General features: G+C 34.4%; 1 protein-coding gene across 3 annotated transcripts in view; it reads right to left on the bottom strand.

The window, feature by feature from the left end:
- The window catches only part of PLPP1 (phospholipid phosphatase 1), a 77616-nt gene that overhangs the window by 44630 nt on the left and 15811 nt on the right, over positions 1-17175 (bottom strand). The window contains exons 1-2 of one of the 3 annotated variants that reach the window (XM_039355726.1): positions 15777-15909; positions 4127-4278 (exon numbers count right to left, since the gene is read on the bottom strand). In XM_039355726.1, coding sequence (XP_039211660.1) covers positions 4127-4225 — 99 coding nt within the window. In that variant the 5' untranslated portion in view covers positions 4226-4278; positions 15777-15909. Of the gene's footprint in view, positions 1-4126; positions 4279-15776; positions 15932-17175 lie in introns of those variants that run through there. The other 2 variants (XM_039355710.1, XM_039355718.1) reach the window with 2 other exon arrangements.

Below are 17175 nucleotides of genomic sequence, written 5' to 3'. Positions count from 1 at the left end.
ACTGTATCATAGTCATTCAGATTTTAACAGCTCAGTTTGCCTACTTTCATTTCATCTTGGAAAATACTTGAACTTGTTTTTTCTATCTTCATAATGTCAACATTTAAAGGCTTTTCAGTTAGTTAAATGCTGCAATCTATTGTTCACAAAGGAATATAAACTTTTAAAGAGGGAACAGTCAAAAAGCCAGTTCTAGGCATTATTTTCCAGAATATAGTAGAATATAGTATGTAGTAAATATATAGATTAGATAGTTAATAAAGACTGGAAAAATCTAGACTGGAAGACAGCCATTTAAAAAAAATGCATATTTGAGGGGAAAAAAGGTTAGAATGATTTCTCCATTTATGTGCTTGACATTCCACACAGGTCTGGAAGCTTTTTAATAAAAATAAAACAACAAATTGTTACTTCAGGCTCCACAAATGCCAATTAAATTACCCAATTCTTCTGATTTATTTTCTACCCAACATATATATGAAGCTAAACCCAATAAAAGCCTGTACTTGTTCATTTATTTATTTACTTACTTATTCAATTTCTATAGCAATTTCTGAGCAATCTTGGACTAACATAGTAAATTTCATTGTTTTGAATTATTTATTTTAACACATTTTAAGCTTGCCTTTTTTCTATCATACAACTGAACACAAAAGTTTAGGCACACCTAATGAAATTATACATTTCAATGAATCTGTAAGTAAATAGAAGTTGGCAAAGGTAAATGTGACATCTTCCTATAAATCTGAATGCATGCTATTTTTTTATGAACAGTCATTACCTATTCAAAATAAGAAAATAGCACCTATGGCAAGTGCCCTATCATCCATACAGTACTCAAAGGGAAAACAAATACCAAAATTTTGGAATGTCTTCATAATCTTCTATCTTGAATAATATTTAAAATCTGTAGGAGCTCTCAAACAAGCAATGCATTCAAGGATATATTATAATGTTTTTAAACTACGGGAGAATGGAGAAAAAAATCAAAATGCAAAAAGAATGATTTGGAAACTATTATTTCTGCCAAAAGAAAGGGTGTCCAGATTTCCCCATCTGTCATATTCATTGTTTTCTTACTTGGAATCTGTAAACATAAATAGTAAGTAGGCATTTAAATTTGAGGAAGGATGTCATACTTAATTTCATACTGTGTGTCAGATTCTGTTTACCTAGAGATTCGCTGAACATACAAATTAATCAGGGGTGCCTGAACTTTTTCATAAAACTAAGGTTCCTCTGCTTGTATAGTTTGAATGAGTCTTTGATGGGACATTACACTAGAAGTCAAGAAGACTAGCAATTTTTTTTAGAAATTCAGTTTTCAATACAGAAAATTAGGTAAAAATCCTTCAAATGACTTTTTATAAATGCTTAGCATAAGTTGGAACAAACAAGGCAAATCCTTTCCTTTTTAGTTAATGTGGTCATGGTTATAAAACCTTGAGAAGATCCTTGACTAAAATGGTTTGAAACTACTTTCAGAACAGTCAGTAATAAAATAGCAAAATGTGTTCTGGGAATTACTGAGGTCAAGCTATTTTTAGTTAAACTTAAGAGAGCAAAAGAACAGAAATCAGAAGGAAAGATTAATCCATTCACTTATGCTGCATTTCTGCTGCAAAAATGTAAATCATGTTACATTAAACCATCAACAGTCACTTTTCCCACTTCTTAAAAATGCAGTAATAAATGTTGTCTCTCTTTCAATATGTACATATCTGGGATTTTAAAAATGGGCATGCAAAGCATTTTATCCACAGAGTCATTAAGAAAAAGGCCTCCTTTGATGTCGTATAACTATTATACAAACATTTTTCTAGTAAGAAAAAGTCTTACTAGAAATAAGCTAAACTATAATAAATGTGCAGCTTAATATTAGGGATACACAATTACCTGTCTCAAGGCATTAAAAAAATATCAAATATCATTATGAGGTCCATTTGATTGAGCAAACACAGAAATAAATGGTGGCAGATGGAACTCCAACAACATTCTCTCTATAGAGATCATTATTTTATTTCTGCCTCCTATAATGGCAACACTAACAGAAAGAGAGAGAGAGGGGGGAGAGAGAGAGAGAGAGAGAGAGAGAGAGAGAGAGAGAGAGAGAGAGAGAGAGAGAGAGAGAGAGAGAGAGAGAGAGAGAGAGAATCCCATTAAATTAAACAAGTTGGCAGTCTCCTATATCTCTGGTGATTAAGTTGCAGATGTTCCATGTTGCTTAAATAGCTAATTTAAAATAAAAGGCAAACATACAAAAATATTAAATACCGCAATCATTCATCATCTAGACTCCTATAGAAGATCCATGTAGCTTATAAATTTGGCAGCTGGAACCAATAAACTTTTCATAAAGGTTTAAAAGACATAAAAGCACCCCCTTGTTATGGCCATTTGAAGGACAATTTTCTTTCTTTTTCTTTGGCATATTTTACATAACAAAGGAAGGGTGGACAGGTGGAGAGAGAAAAGAATATTTAGCTTATCCTCAAGACTATCAGTCAATAAAATAAAGAGAAGTAGATTTAAAGGTTCAGTGTTTAAAGGTTCAGTTATCATATGTTTATTTGGATCCGCTTAAGGATGACTCAAGCTTTAATGATAAATTAAGAATAAATGCTATGCAGTATTCCCTATACACAAGATCCTGACCAAGATAACTGTCACGGAAACTGTTTTTATTTGAAGCATATTACCTCGTTTTTCAAAAGGAAAATCTTCCAGCATGGCTTACCAATTTTTAAAGTCATTTTTTGCCTCCAACCTTATAACTGAAAATATAACAAAAAGGAAAAGGATGGAGAGACAGAGGGAGAGCAAAAAAGAAACTTAAAGAATAGATCATAAGACCACAAGAAGTCATAGTTAGGTGATACAGAAATGGGTAAGATAGTGTGATGATTTCCATTAGGTGATAATTCAGAGAGAGACAAAGTGAAGTCACTCTTTAGCAGAGCAGATGGGACCAAATGTTTATTTCCTCTTTCCTTCTGGTTTTGCTGAAGATGCTGATCTTGTTTGAATTTCCTCTTAGCTTCACACCCAAACCAAGTCTTCCTCTCTTTATCCTCCTTTGCAGATAATTTAGTCCACAAAGAGAATCAAGAAATAGGGTGGATACATTTGGGAAGGACTGCAATCTGTTGTTTACAGATTAAGTATATAAAATAATTCCTCAAGGATTTCCTGTGGGACTTGACTTTGGATTTTTGCCCTACAGGAAATCTACCAGGAATGAACACTAGCTTTTAAAAATCCACAAGATCATCAGTAGGATAACCATGAGCCAAAATGAAGTATCCATGCTTCTCCTGGTTCCAACTGCATGATAGGTGTGGGAGGGGATTTTATTTACTTTAGAAATATTGGAGAGAACAAAAATATTTACAGAGCTTAAATGTTTTAAGTGCACTATATTTATTTGGGAAGGGGAGGGGAAGAGGGGCAGGAAAAAAGGAAGAGAAGGAGAAGGAGAGTCTTCTCATATATCTCATATACAGGTATATGGCAATTGGCCCGATTGGAAAACCATGCCTCATACTGAAAAAAGGAAGAAAATGTGTGAGTTTATCCAGATTTACTTTTATTACAGTCCTGGAACATGATTTTGGAGTTGGATTTCTCTTTCTGTGGAAATTCCAGAGTAAATCATTTTCCAGATCAGAACATGTCAAAGATGAAAAAGACATTTACAAAAGGACACTGATCAGGACACTGCCTTTACAACTTCAGGGGTAGGGTATGCAGTATATGAGACTGTTCATTTTCAGCTCTAATTTTACTGCTTCTTCCTTGTGCATTTTTTTCAAACCAAACAATTTAAACCTAGTATTAGCTCCTCTAACTCTTTCCCATAAAATAAGACTTAGCATGCAAACAGGTTAATAAAAGCTTTAAGAAACATTACATTTTGAAGTTTAAAAAGTGTACAAGAATTCTAGTAACAAAAAAAAACCTCTACCCAAAACAATTTCTTTTTGTCCAAATGAAAGGCTTAAACCAGTAGTATCTTTTTTCCAGCCACCAAGTACCATCTTTGATATCATATTTACCCAATGAATAATACAAGATATGGCAACTTCCAAATACAGTCTAATGGAGGAAAATGAGGGATAAAACTTACAACAATTATATCGAGAGGAATAATTATCCCCGCTAACAACTGATATGAAATGGTGTCATCTTTGTAAGGGTACTGGATGGATTCATCATTACAGAACATTCCTCGTTTGAAGGGAGCACCCCTCGCAGTCAGAATTGCAAAAGGCAAGGCAGCTAGCAAAAAGAATAAGATAATTGTGTTATACAAGATGTTTTAGAAATTTTTAACCTCAAGCCTTTCTATCCAGAGCCAGGAGCAAAGTCACGGAGGCAACGTGCAGTAAGATGGATTATTTTCTAGACATACTAGTGTGAAACAAACTTTGAGGCTTATAGTATAATAAAATCTAGTGTAGGCAGTAGTGGGATTCAGCCAGTTTGCACCAGTTCAGCAGAACCGGTAGCTTATTTTTTATTGCCCAGGCCCAGAATGGACTTTTGGAAGTGGCATCCACACAGAGAACTGGATGTTCACATACCTGAATCCCACCACTGAGTGTAGGGAACAAATTGAACTTGTCTGACTTCTCTTCACCCACATAAAAAGTTTGAAACTTACATTCAATTAGCATTCTTAGATTCTTCACCTGTTCATCTGTTTCTTATTGATAAATTATTGATAAATAAGACATATTTAGGATTTTCTCCAAGTCAAGACTTTTCCCCAGAGACAGGTACTTGCAATTTGTAAAATGGGATTGGTAAATATACCAAAGCAGAATATAAGAAGTAACAAGCAGAAGAACATGGAAAACTTGGTCACTGATTATACTGTAAAATGCTTAGGACATTATTGTTTGCTTCTTCCTCAAACATCTAACATGAACCTAATTTTATTGTAATTAACGTACAAGAGAGAAATCAATAATTATAAAAACTGTAGAATTTCAAAACCGGAGCTTGAATGAGTGTATGTACCACATTTAACTGGCATTGGCTTAAAAGAATCTGGCGGCTACTGAAGAATTAACTGACACAGTAAATCAAGAGAAAAATAAAGACATCTGCCAGGAATTGGGCTCAGTTCTGATTTATCCAAAGACATAATATGCTCTCAGTTTAGCAGGCAAGACCATACAGTCAGATGGAAGCTGTAATCTAATACATTTGGGCACATTAGGAAAGGTTGATCCAAGATTACAAATCTGTTCTGTAATTCAGTGGGCTGCAGAAGATGCAGCATTCCTTTACTGTACAAGAGATTACATGAATTCTGGAACCAAGAATGTGGTATCTAAATATTGCATATGTTCAGTCTAGCAGGAAAATATCAAGGAATCCAGCTCAAAACCAAATATTTGAAAATCATAATAAAGCTTTACTTGCTAAAAAAAATGAATTCCCTTTAGTTAAACTCAATTCTTGCTAATATCCATGATGGCTTCTTTATAGCAACAAGGAAGCAGTTTGCCCCTGCATTCCTGAGATTTTTTTTAATTTTACATTCCTGATTTCATATAGAAAAACATCTATAAAAGTTAAATGAAAATGCCACAGAAGTTTCTAAATACTAATAAACAGCATGAACCTGAATTATTACACTCTGAACACACAACAGCACAATCTATTACCAACCATTTAAAAGTTTGTTTTCACCAGATTTAAAAAAGTATTAGCTATAAAACTAATTCCATATACTAGAATAAACTCATGTCCAAACAGTGTTTAGGTTTAACTATAAATGGAAAGTTCCACGATTAAGTTGGATTTGATTTGTTTCAATAAAACTATCGCAGAATTCCAAAGATACAACCTTGGATTCAAAAAATAGAGAAATTCATTAATATCCCCGCAAGACAAAATTTTTATTCAGCAAAACTGTTAAATGTTAAATAAAAAGCCAGAATATTCTCTGGGATCTTGAAACATAAGTATTATTCCCCCCAGAAACATTTATATATTACCCATATTTAACTCATTGCTTAATAAAATGCAAACTGGGAAGGTGGAGCAAGAGACAAAGCATGACTTAATCATTTTTACCTTTTATCTTTAATCAAAACCAAATTTTCATATAATTAAGATAGCAAAGCATAGCCATGCAAAAGGCTTAAAACCTCAACACAGATGTTCAAATCTTTAATACAAGAAAACCAAGATTCGAACTTGGAGCTAGAAACCCAAAACTTCTAATACTACATATGGTGGAATTAACTTTAGATGTATAAATTATGGTGAAAAGAACGAAAGATGCAATAATTGTAATCTATGATAAACTGTCAGTTCATAGTTACTCTTTAAACTGTTTTCTAGATTCTAAAAAGTAGCAATGATGCAGCTTGATATGGAAAACATTCCCAGACTGCAAAAAAAAGTCAGAAGTGGGCATACATGCGGACATCACAAAAAGGTCAATTTTTAGAAAATTTCACCATTTTTGATATATATAGTCCTCTACTTAAGACTGCAATTGGGATCAGAATTGCCATTACTGTACTAAGATGATTGTTAAGTGAATCATGGTTGTTAAGTGAATATGGCTTCCTCCCATTGACTTTGTTTGTTGGAAGTCAGCTGGGAAGGTCTCAAATGGTGATCACATGACCCCAGGACAACCATCATAAATCCATGCCAGTTGCCAAGCACTTGGATTTTGATCATGTGACAGTGGAGATGCTGCCATGGTCATAAGTGTGAGGACCAGCTGTAAATCATTTTTTCAGTGCCATTGTAACTTACAGTGGTCACTAAACACAAGATTGTAAATTAAGGATTATCCATATTTTGAACTCAGGCTGTAATATATTCCATTGGGCCATGTTTTTTGGGTTGTTTCAGTCAAATCTACCACTGAATGCATTGGCAAAAGCATTTAAAACATATTCTAGTGCAAAGCTTAGGTTTATTTGCATTAGCTGTAATTTTTTGATTTGGACAGGAAATGCTGGATTTATTCATGGTGTGATTTTTTACACCCTCTTGGAGGTGTTGTTTTATTCTTGCAAAATATTGCTGCAGCGTAGAGAAGATAAAAAAATTGTGACATACACCAGGGCTCTCAAATAGGTATGTATCATGTCCAATTGATTACAAGGCATTGCCTGACTAGCCAGCCACACCAAAATTCTAAGAACCCCTTAGCTTGTTTTTCAACTTCACCATTAAAAAAAAAAAAAATAGAATTGCCTTAATAATGTTATTTTGTGCATTTAGAAATGGGAAATGTGATTATATTAATATATATAATTTCCCCCTTTTCTGCTTATTTATTTTTTTGCTTTGTTTTTTGTTAGCTTGGATAGCTGTATTTTGTGTAATTTTTCTGTATTTCTTTTTGTGGGTTTATTTTTTTTTATACGATCTGAAGAGAAACCAGAGTATTTTTGTGGGTTTATTTTTTATACTGTGTTCTTTTTCTGTTTCTTTCTATAAAATGTGTTAAGAAAAATAATTTTTAAATGGAAAAAATCAGTATCATTGTGCAAAACATTTCAGTAATCCCCATGAATTATGAGAATCATGTTTCAAAGAAGCACATCAACTGCATACTTAACAGGAAAATACAACCAGTCTTCATGCCTGAGCCTACACACACAGACCCCACCTTTGCAAATGTTTATTTATTAAAATCACATTTTAGATTTTAGAAATATGTTTGCTATGTCCAAGTTCTTCTATAATTGTGATGTACGAAATAGATTTTTACCATTTCCCCAAAGCTGTTTCCATGTGAAATTCAGCCTACTTCTCATTTGTGAGGAGGAGGAAGAGGAGGAGGTTATGCATTCAATCGTGTCTGACTCTTGGCGATTTTATGGGCCCGGTCTGTCCACCTCTAATTTCTATTGACTGTTATAGCCTACTGTAGACCTGAGACAAGTTCTAACTTCAATGAACAACTCCTCACAATTCTATAAAGGGCACATTTTGTGAAGATGTGCCTCTTTATATGAAAGAATCTTAATAAACTGATGCAAGCATTAACAGACATCTTTACTGAGTCAATGGAATTAAAGTTCAGAAAGACAATATATTACTATTTTGAATACACCCGTGTTTCCATATACATTTAGCTGAATTAGTTAAAGACCTAATGAGCTCATTTACATTTTGTGCAAACCTCAGCTAGGTTTGGTTTATGTGTGATTTAGTGTGTTGAATGAAGCCCATTTGGTTAGTTTATGATGTATTGTACATTCAACTAAGGCAGAAAGTTAATTCAGAAACTAGGTTAAATGTGTTCTGTGAACACAACCTATGCATGACCAACCTGAGATACACATGCCATTCACCTAACTAACATATCTGCAAATAAGAATCTGATGAAATTATAATCAAGACATAGACATAGGCTCATATATATTCTTTATGAGTTTGTAAAGAATCAAACATTAGTGGGATCATTTTCAACAGCGGCGCATTTTCTATTTGCTATTAGTCCTCACTTGCAATCCATCAGTTTCCTCATCTTTTCTTGGATGTTTCCACCAACCATTCTGAACAGGAATAGACAAGTGAGATCTACAGTTAAAAAGTGTGAAGCATTCTTATTAAATTGGGGTTTTCACCCAGTATCTCAAATTCATTCCCCATCTTACAATGTATGTTGAATCCTTATGATGTTGTAAGGTCCCCAATCCCATATTAATTTTTCTACCCACTTTATATCCTTTTGGATTTTTGTTACCATCTCAGGAACATCTACCCCTAAATGCAGGAAATAAAAGGAATAATGTAGCATGCAATCAAGCTCTAATTTGTTTGGAAAACTATAGTGTTACCATGCCACATCATCCCTAGCTAAAGCAGTAGCATTCAAAAGGCTTTTACAATCCATTACTAAACTCAGTTGTTAAACTTTTCCATTTAAAGGCCAAAAGTACAAAAGTTATTTGTTTAGCATGTGTACATACTCCACTGAACTCTACCACACTAAACTCTACCACAGAATTACCTATATCCTATGATGCTTGGTATGAAAACAGTGGTAAGTTAAGTATATTAACACATTTAACCAAAGGATAACTTTGTACAATTACAGACAAGGAAAACAAAAGAAAGAAGGATCTATAGCCTAGCAACATTAAAAGGACATTCTGAATGGCTTTCAGAGCATTCCAAATTCAGTCTTTAAAGATGCTTTGGAACATCCAGGACTACAAACACAGCAGGTCTTCCCTTCTCAAACATGGATCATCTTCCAGAATACAATAGTAGTGCTGCTGTTCAGGATCCATTATAATCCATCAATTGCTTTCTCACAGTGGCTAATCAGATGAAACAAAAAAAAAAAAACCCTTCCAATTCATTTTCCTATTGCGGAGAGATGCAGAGGGAGTAGCCCTTTAAGGGAAGCGTTCTGCTCCACAGCAATGCAGAACAATACTCACCTGTCTTCTTCAGTTCATGTTCTGCATAACAAAATGTTTCTTCTAAATGACTGCCAAGATAAGAAAAACTTCTTGAGGGGCACTGGGGGAGAGGGAGGGATAATAAATGTTTCTATTAATTTGGCTCCCAAGTCTAGTTTAGTTTCAAGCTTACCCACAAACAGAGCCATTGGGAAAAAAAGAGAGAGGTATAAGCACCTTCTGTAAAATCTCAAAACTAAGTATAGGTAGTCTTTGACTTACAACAGTTCATTTAATGACCGTTCGAAGCTACAATGGTACTGAAAAAAGTGACTTACAACCACTTTTCACACTTATGACCATTGTAGCATCCCCATGGTCACATGATTTACATTCAGATGCTTGACAACTGACTCACATTTATAATGGTTGCAGTGTCCCAGAGTTACAGTATGTGATCTCCTTTTGAGATTTTCTGACAAGCAAAGTCAATGGGGAAGCCAGATTCACTTAACAACTGTGTTATTAATTTAACAACTGCAGTGATTCACATAACAAATGGGGCAAGAAAAGTAAAATGGGGCAAAACTCATTTAACAAATTTTGGGGTCAATTGTGGTCATAAACCAGGGATGGGAGGAAAGGAGGGAGGCATGAGAAAAATTACTGTGGCTCAATAGCTATACCATAGTATTCCTGTCTGACAAGGAGCTTAATGGAGCATTTATTGGAAGACATCATGCTGGACGAAACCCTGTACATAAACACTCATATTACAGGGCAAATGTGTAGCATTTTTACATGTTATAAAATGTTAATGATTTTCCTGTACAAGTCCAAATAACAGCAAGCCCTCTAAAGTAGCTATCCAAATTGTACCAATAGAGAAACTTTTCCTAGACTCAATACTAAGATGAGCTACCTTCACAATTTCTAACAATAGTAATATATCCCCAAGAGTCAACATAATCTGGAGATTAAAATCTCCACTTCTAAGAACATTTAAAAATAATACATAATAGTTCAGTTCTGTTTCTCTTAAACAATATAATAATAATATTTATTTTTATTTATACACACACACAGTTCTGAACCTCAAAAATAAAAAAAATTATCTGATGGAAATGAGTTTACTTTGCATAAAGAAATTAGATGAGACAGCATAAGCAAGTCTGACTGGCTTCTAACATGCAATTTAATTTTCTGTATTCGTGAACTTTAACTTTACGCTTTTAGCTGTTCAAACTTTCAATGAATACAGGCACTATTATTCCTTTTATGTCATATGAGGATTCAAAAGGTCACCAACCCAAGGAAGCTCACTGATGTAATACCTATCCTTTGTATATTTTTCTCATTTTTGCAGAATGTTCTTTCCATATAATACATGCTAAAGATAGGCTTCATGCTATTTAGTTGAACATGGAGAATCTTTTAAGTTGTCCTGTTACTGAATCTACCTTATTGGGAGGGAGGGAGGAGCTTACCTAATAATTTGAGAAGAAAAAAACAAGTTTAACAATGTTGTGGCTAAACGTAATTATAGGAGGGGTCGTTCAATCATGTTAAATTCTCGAAGACTGCCTAGAAAGGTTCCTGCAGTTTTCTTGGCAATTTTTTTCAGAAGTGGTCTGCCATTGCCTCATTCCTAGGGTTGAGAGAAAGTGATTGATCCAAGGTCACCCAGCTGATTTCATGCCAAAGGCAGTAGAACAGTCTCTTGCTTTCCAGCCTGATGCTTTAACCACCACACTGAAATATATTACTTATGCTTAGTCTATTTCATAAATATAAATAATGTTTAGCCAACTTCAAACTGTAATATACAGTCTTTCCAACTGAACAATTAAATAATAATAATAATAATAATAATAATAATAATAATAATGTTGGAAGGGACCTTTGAGGTCATCAAGTCCAACCTCCTGCTCAGGCAGGTAACCCTATACCATTTCGGACAATTCGGACAAGTGGTTGTCCAGTCTCTTCTTAAAAACTTCCAGTGTTGGAGCATTCACCGCTTCTGGAGGCAGGTTGTTCCACTGGTTAATGGTTCTAACTGTCAGGAAGTTTCTCCTTAGTTCTAGGTTGCTTCTCTCCTTGATTAGTTTCCATCCGTTGCTTCTTGTCCTGTCTTCAGGCGCTTCGGAAAATAGCTTGACTCCCTCTTCTTTGTGGCAACCCCTGAGATATTGGAATACTGCTATCATGTCCCCCCTTTTCCTTCTCTTCATTAAACTAGACCACATGTTGGCAACCTGCGGCTCCGGAGCCACATGCGGCTCTTTGAGCCTTCCCCTGTGGTCCCCAGCCTTCTCTGCCATTTGCAGAGAGAGAGAGGGACAAAGAGAGGCACTTGCGCTTCCCTGCTTCTCTCTGTGTATGTGTGTGTGTGTGTGTGTTTGTGTGTGTAAAAGAGAGTGGACTCACGGTGTTCTCCAAGGAGCTGAAAAGCTTATTGGGTGTGGCTCCTCCTTTTGCTGCGTCTCTGCAGGAAATAGGAAGCAGGAAGGGCAGGAGAGAGCTAGCTAGCCCAGCTATGCTGACTCAGGAATTCTGGGAGTTTAAGTCCATGAGTCATAAAAGAGCCGAGGTTGCCTATCCCTGAGCTTGTTGGAGAACAGCTTGAAACCAGCTTGCCAGGTGAGCAGAAGATCAGAGAGAGGGAGGGGGGAGAGAAAGAGAGGAAAGAGAGAGAGAGAGAGAGAAAGAGAGTGGGGGAAGAGGACTGGCAGATCAAGGGCAGAAAGAGAGAGAGGGAGACAGAGAGAGAGACCCTTTTGACATCTAAAATAAAGATAACACTGCATATATCCTTTTTTACATATATGTATGTATGTATGTATGTATATATATATATATATGTATGTATGTATGTATGTGTGTGTGTGTGTATATATATATATATATATATATATATATATATATATATATATATATATATATATAGTAAAAAAGGATATATGCAGTGTTATCTTCATTTTAGATATCAAAGGGGTTTTGCGGCTCCCAGTATTTTGTTTTTGGTGGGAAACGGGCCCAAGTGGCTCTTTGAGTGTTTTGGGTTGCCTACCCCTGAACTAGATATACCCAATTCCACCAACCTTTCCTTATATGTTTTAACCTCCAGTCCCCTGATCATCTTTGTTGCTCTTCTCTGTACTCTTTCTAGAGTCTCAACATCTTTTTTACATCATGGTGACCAAAACTGGATGCAATATTCCAAGTGTGGCCTTACCAAGGCATTGTAGAGTGGTATTAATACTTCGCATGATCTTGATTCTATCCTTCTGTTAATGCAGCCTAGCACTGTGTTGGCTTTTTTGACAGCTGCAGCACACTGCTGGCTCATATTTAAATAATTGTCCACTAGGACTCCGAGATCCCTCTCACAGTTACTATTATTGAGCAAGGTACCCCCTATACTATACAGGCACCCTATACTATACCTTAGGATTTATACAATGAAATTAACTATGATTAATTTAAGATTACATGTAATTTTTACTTGCCTGATGATCACACACAATCAAAAATTTGAATACATGAGACTGCAACTTACTGGGATTTTTCAGAAAATTAACCTAAGAATTTGAACTAGCTCAATCAAAAACCACATTTTGATTAACCATTCTAATGAACTCATACTATACTTTAAGTTACAAGACGTGCATTTTCCCCTTGACTACCGTTTATCTGTTCAAAATTTAGAATCACACATTTATTTGATTTATGAAAGCAGCAGCATCTAAATTTTGGGTTTTGACAAAGAGGAAAGGCATAAGAGGTCCTATCATTCGTAGCATTGAAACTCAAAATGGCAAACAGACAGAGGAGGAATAAAACCATCAGAATGAAACACAATAATCTGTCTTATCCATCTTCTGTTTAAGATACTAGGACCACATCCAATATGAAATCCTGCTTAGACAGTTGCAAAGAAATACCAACATTATGTCATGCAGATTATGGTCAGATGAATATATCTGAAAGCATCAGCGCATATGTGGTATGTGATAACTAAACTTGCAATACAAATCAGAGAAGGCAGAACAAGAAGACATAAAGAGAGTAAGAGATCCAACATTGCCCTGAAAAATGCTGACTGACTATGGGAAAGTTTGAGAAATAGAGCCATTTCATGAAGTCTAGAACATTATGTGAGCTTTGGGATTTAGACATAACAGCAAACCACCAATAGCATAAACTAATAGCATAAATCATTTGGAAACAAGCTTCAAGTTGTCATTTGGAAAGAAACTTCAAGTTGCAAATTGATTACTCAAACACAAATGCATTGTGCAGATCTCCTTTTTATTATAGTTTAATATAATATACTACATTTTTATGTTACTTTTTTACTAGCCGTATTAGTTTAATACTGAATAGAAAATACAGATCTCATGAATTTGGGGAGAATAAAAAGGAATAAGACTATCCCCATGGGCTTAGTTGTAGATGATCATAGTGAGTTATCAGAATACATTACTATATCCTAATGCCTGAAATGAGTTCATACTGAAAAACTGAGCTATTACTGTAAAACTATTTTGAAACTATATTATTTCATATTTTTGCTATCTGAACTCTTAAGAGATCTCTCATGACAAATATTTCGGCATACAGGTAGTCCTTGACTTACAACCATTCGTTTAGTGAACATTCAAAGTTGTAATGGCACTGAAAAAATGACATGATCTTTTTTCAGACTTACAGCCACTGCAGCATCCTCACAATCACATGATCAAAATTCAGACACTTGTCAACTGGCATGTATTTATGATGGCTGAAGTGTCCTGCAATTATGTGATCATTTTTATGAACTTCTGACAAGCAAAGTCAATGGAGAAGCCAGATTCACTTAACAACTGTGCTACTAACTTAATTGCAGCAATTCATTTAATAACTACAGCAATAAAGGTAATAAGATAGGCCAAAACTCACTTAACAACTGTCTTACTTAACAACAGAAATTTTGGGCTCAATTGTGGTCATAAATCAGGGACTGCCTGTATTCAAAGTAGTAATTTAAGAAAGTTAGATTACATTTTTTAAACTGATTATATTTTTTAAAATGTGCAAAGAAAAGAATACAGTTCACTGGAGATAAATAGTCAAAAAAATAAAGTAAATAAATAATATTTTTATTACTTCACTGATCAGAATAGTATAGTTTTGTAACAGGATTTATAGAATTAAAATAGAAAACAATAAAATGTAATAATAAAATATGAGCTAAAATATTAAACACATAAAATCACTAAATTTTAAAACTTGCAAAGGCATTAAAAACATAGTATTAAAAAGAGTATTTTTGAAAATATGAAAGTATTGAAGCATGCAGTTGTTGATTTGAATTCTATATATTTCAAAAAACATTAACCACATTATTACTACTTGCCTAAAGCAGGCTAGGAATATTTACTATTTATTATATTTTTACACAGTTTCACTACCAAAGCTGTTGTTTTATTTTGTGAAAATGAGAAGTTTTAATAATATTTGAATGATATATGCTTAATTCTACTGAAATTGGATTTTAAAAGTCATTAACTTTGTTCATATATATAACTTTGAATCTAATCTTGCAACAACCTCACTGCAGTTCTGGACAAAACTTTGTCAAACCTAATAAAGATAATTAATATTAAAAGAAAATATTTACGTATTCCTTCTTATGTTTATTTTTGCATAAATAATTGGCTAAGTTATGTATTAAAAATAAACTTCTCGAAAAAGTTCATGTAAACATAATACCACTTTAATTAAAACGAATTTTGCATCACTCATTGCTCTATCATGAGTAAATACAAAATCACTTATCCATAAATTCTCTGATTCTGGTGCTCAAGTGTCACCACGAGACAGACCACTGTGAAAGATGATAGCAATATAATCTATATACACCACTGTCACTGAAAAAGGAAACAGCAGCTCTGTAGCAATCTGCTGATTAGCACAACTAATCTTGTTCACTGAGTTCTATGAGACTCATTCCCTGACAAATGAGGATGATTGCCACTTAATTTCACACTTTTTCTCATTGTGACAAACCTCCTCTACGAACTACTTTTTATTATCATTATTTCTTTTCCATTTTGTTTGCATCTCCTGTACTACATTCTGCCCATTTAGGTTTAAATTATTCTTTAGCTATTTTCCAGCCAACAGAAATCCAAATTTATCATCTTGTCATTTCAAAAGAGACAAACTTATTTTGGGCAATAAGCAGGACCTTTGGAGAGTTTAGTGATTCTCAGCTATTATGATAATTAGTCAACTACCTCAAAGTCTTTCTGTTCAAAGCTTTGATGAAATGTGAGTTCTCCACACATACTTAACACTTTCCCCATACAGCTGCCTGTATATTTTGCTACTTACAGAGCAAATGGGCACAGTGAACCCCACTGTGTACAGGACAGTAGATGTGATGGTACTGTCATGGAACGGGTAGCTGATGCTGTCATCATTACAGAAAAAGCCCCTCTGATACGGCTTTATTTTTGCCAAGTTTAGAACAGCAAGGGGTAAGCCAGCTGTTGGGGGAAAATACATAAAGTTAAATGTAGATAGATGTCATTTTATATTGTTCATCGTGCAGAGGAAACTACTGAGCTACATGCAAAAGTCAAGAATTCTTGCCCAGCCAATTTAGCATCATGCAGTGCCCACAGCATCCTATCAGTCATTCATTACTCTGGCCTCATCTAAAATTTAGGCTCAGAACTTCAAGAGTTCCTGCTTCAACATACTGTATCTTGCAGGTGTTTGGTTAGAGAAAATCTGACCTTTAATCACTAGCAATCAGAGCTACTGACAGCTGCAGATTGAATGAATAATGCTTAAACATTGAAAATATGTCATTTATGTAAAGGAAGTTTATGTCAATGACATAAACTTAGAAATTAAATTATTTAGTTAAGTTAATTTAGATCAATAAGGTAAAATGGGAGCAATCAGAATAGAAAAGTCTGAAACCTGGATAAAACAAAAAAGGAGAAAGAAATAGAGAATATTATGGAGAGCATTTTATCTGTTTTTATGATGGAAAGATTTTCAAAGCTTGATCTGTTCAGCTTTCAGAAAGAAGTAGTACAGTAAGTTTGCTGGTCATGGACTGTAGTAAACACCTCACAAATTAATCCAAATATTAGAAAAAACATTTAAAACAATATGAAATTATAAATAGGCTTACTTCCTTTCCTTATACAGCAAAGTTGAAGACTCCTAGATTTCCCACCCTCCCCAACATCTGGCTAAAATAATTTCTGCAATCTTATAAATGCCTCTGGAATGGAGAAGTACAGAGCATGGAAATATAAGTCACCACCACCTCCATTTCTGGTTTATGAGCACCTGTGCTTAAATTATTAAGATTTATTCCATAGCATCAGCATTTGCTATAATTATCACAATCTTTACCAACATATTATGTCATAGTACTTCTGTGATTAGCTAATCTAATCCTACTTGAAACAACCTGGTATACATATACTTCTTCACTTATTCTCTTAAGATTTTTATGCAAATATTGGAAGTTATGCTGAAATCATTCAAAAGAGGTACACCTAGCCTACCTGTCACCAACTTTTCCAGGTGTTCAAATGCATCTAATACAATGGGGATATTCACATATTAAGCTAACACAGATTCATCAGCTATACCAGTGCTGAGAGCAGCTTCCAACCCCTTCTTGTCTTAGCTGTTATTCTAGCTATCATTATAATGGCTGGCTAGACATTACCTTCGGTTTTCTTTATTAAATTTTAAAAACTCCAAT

The sequence above is a fragment of the Crotalus tigris genome, unplaced genomic scaffold (genome assembly GCF_016545835.1).
Source record: "Crotalus tigris isolate CLP2741 ecotype Arizona unplaced genomic scaffold, ASM1654583v1 scf7180000017571.3126492, whole genome shotgun sequence".
NCBI lineage: Eukaryota > Metazoa > Chordata > Lepidosauria > Squamata > Viperidae > Crotalus > Crotalus tigris.
Note: the sequence above shows the minus strand (reverse complement) of the source record. Positions and strands in the feature narration are given on the sequence as shown.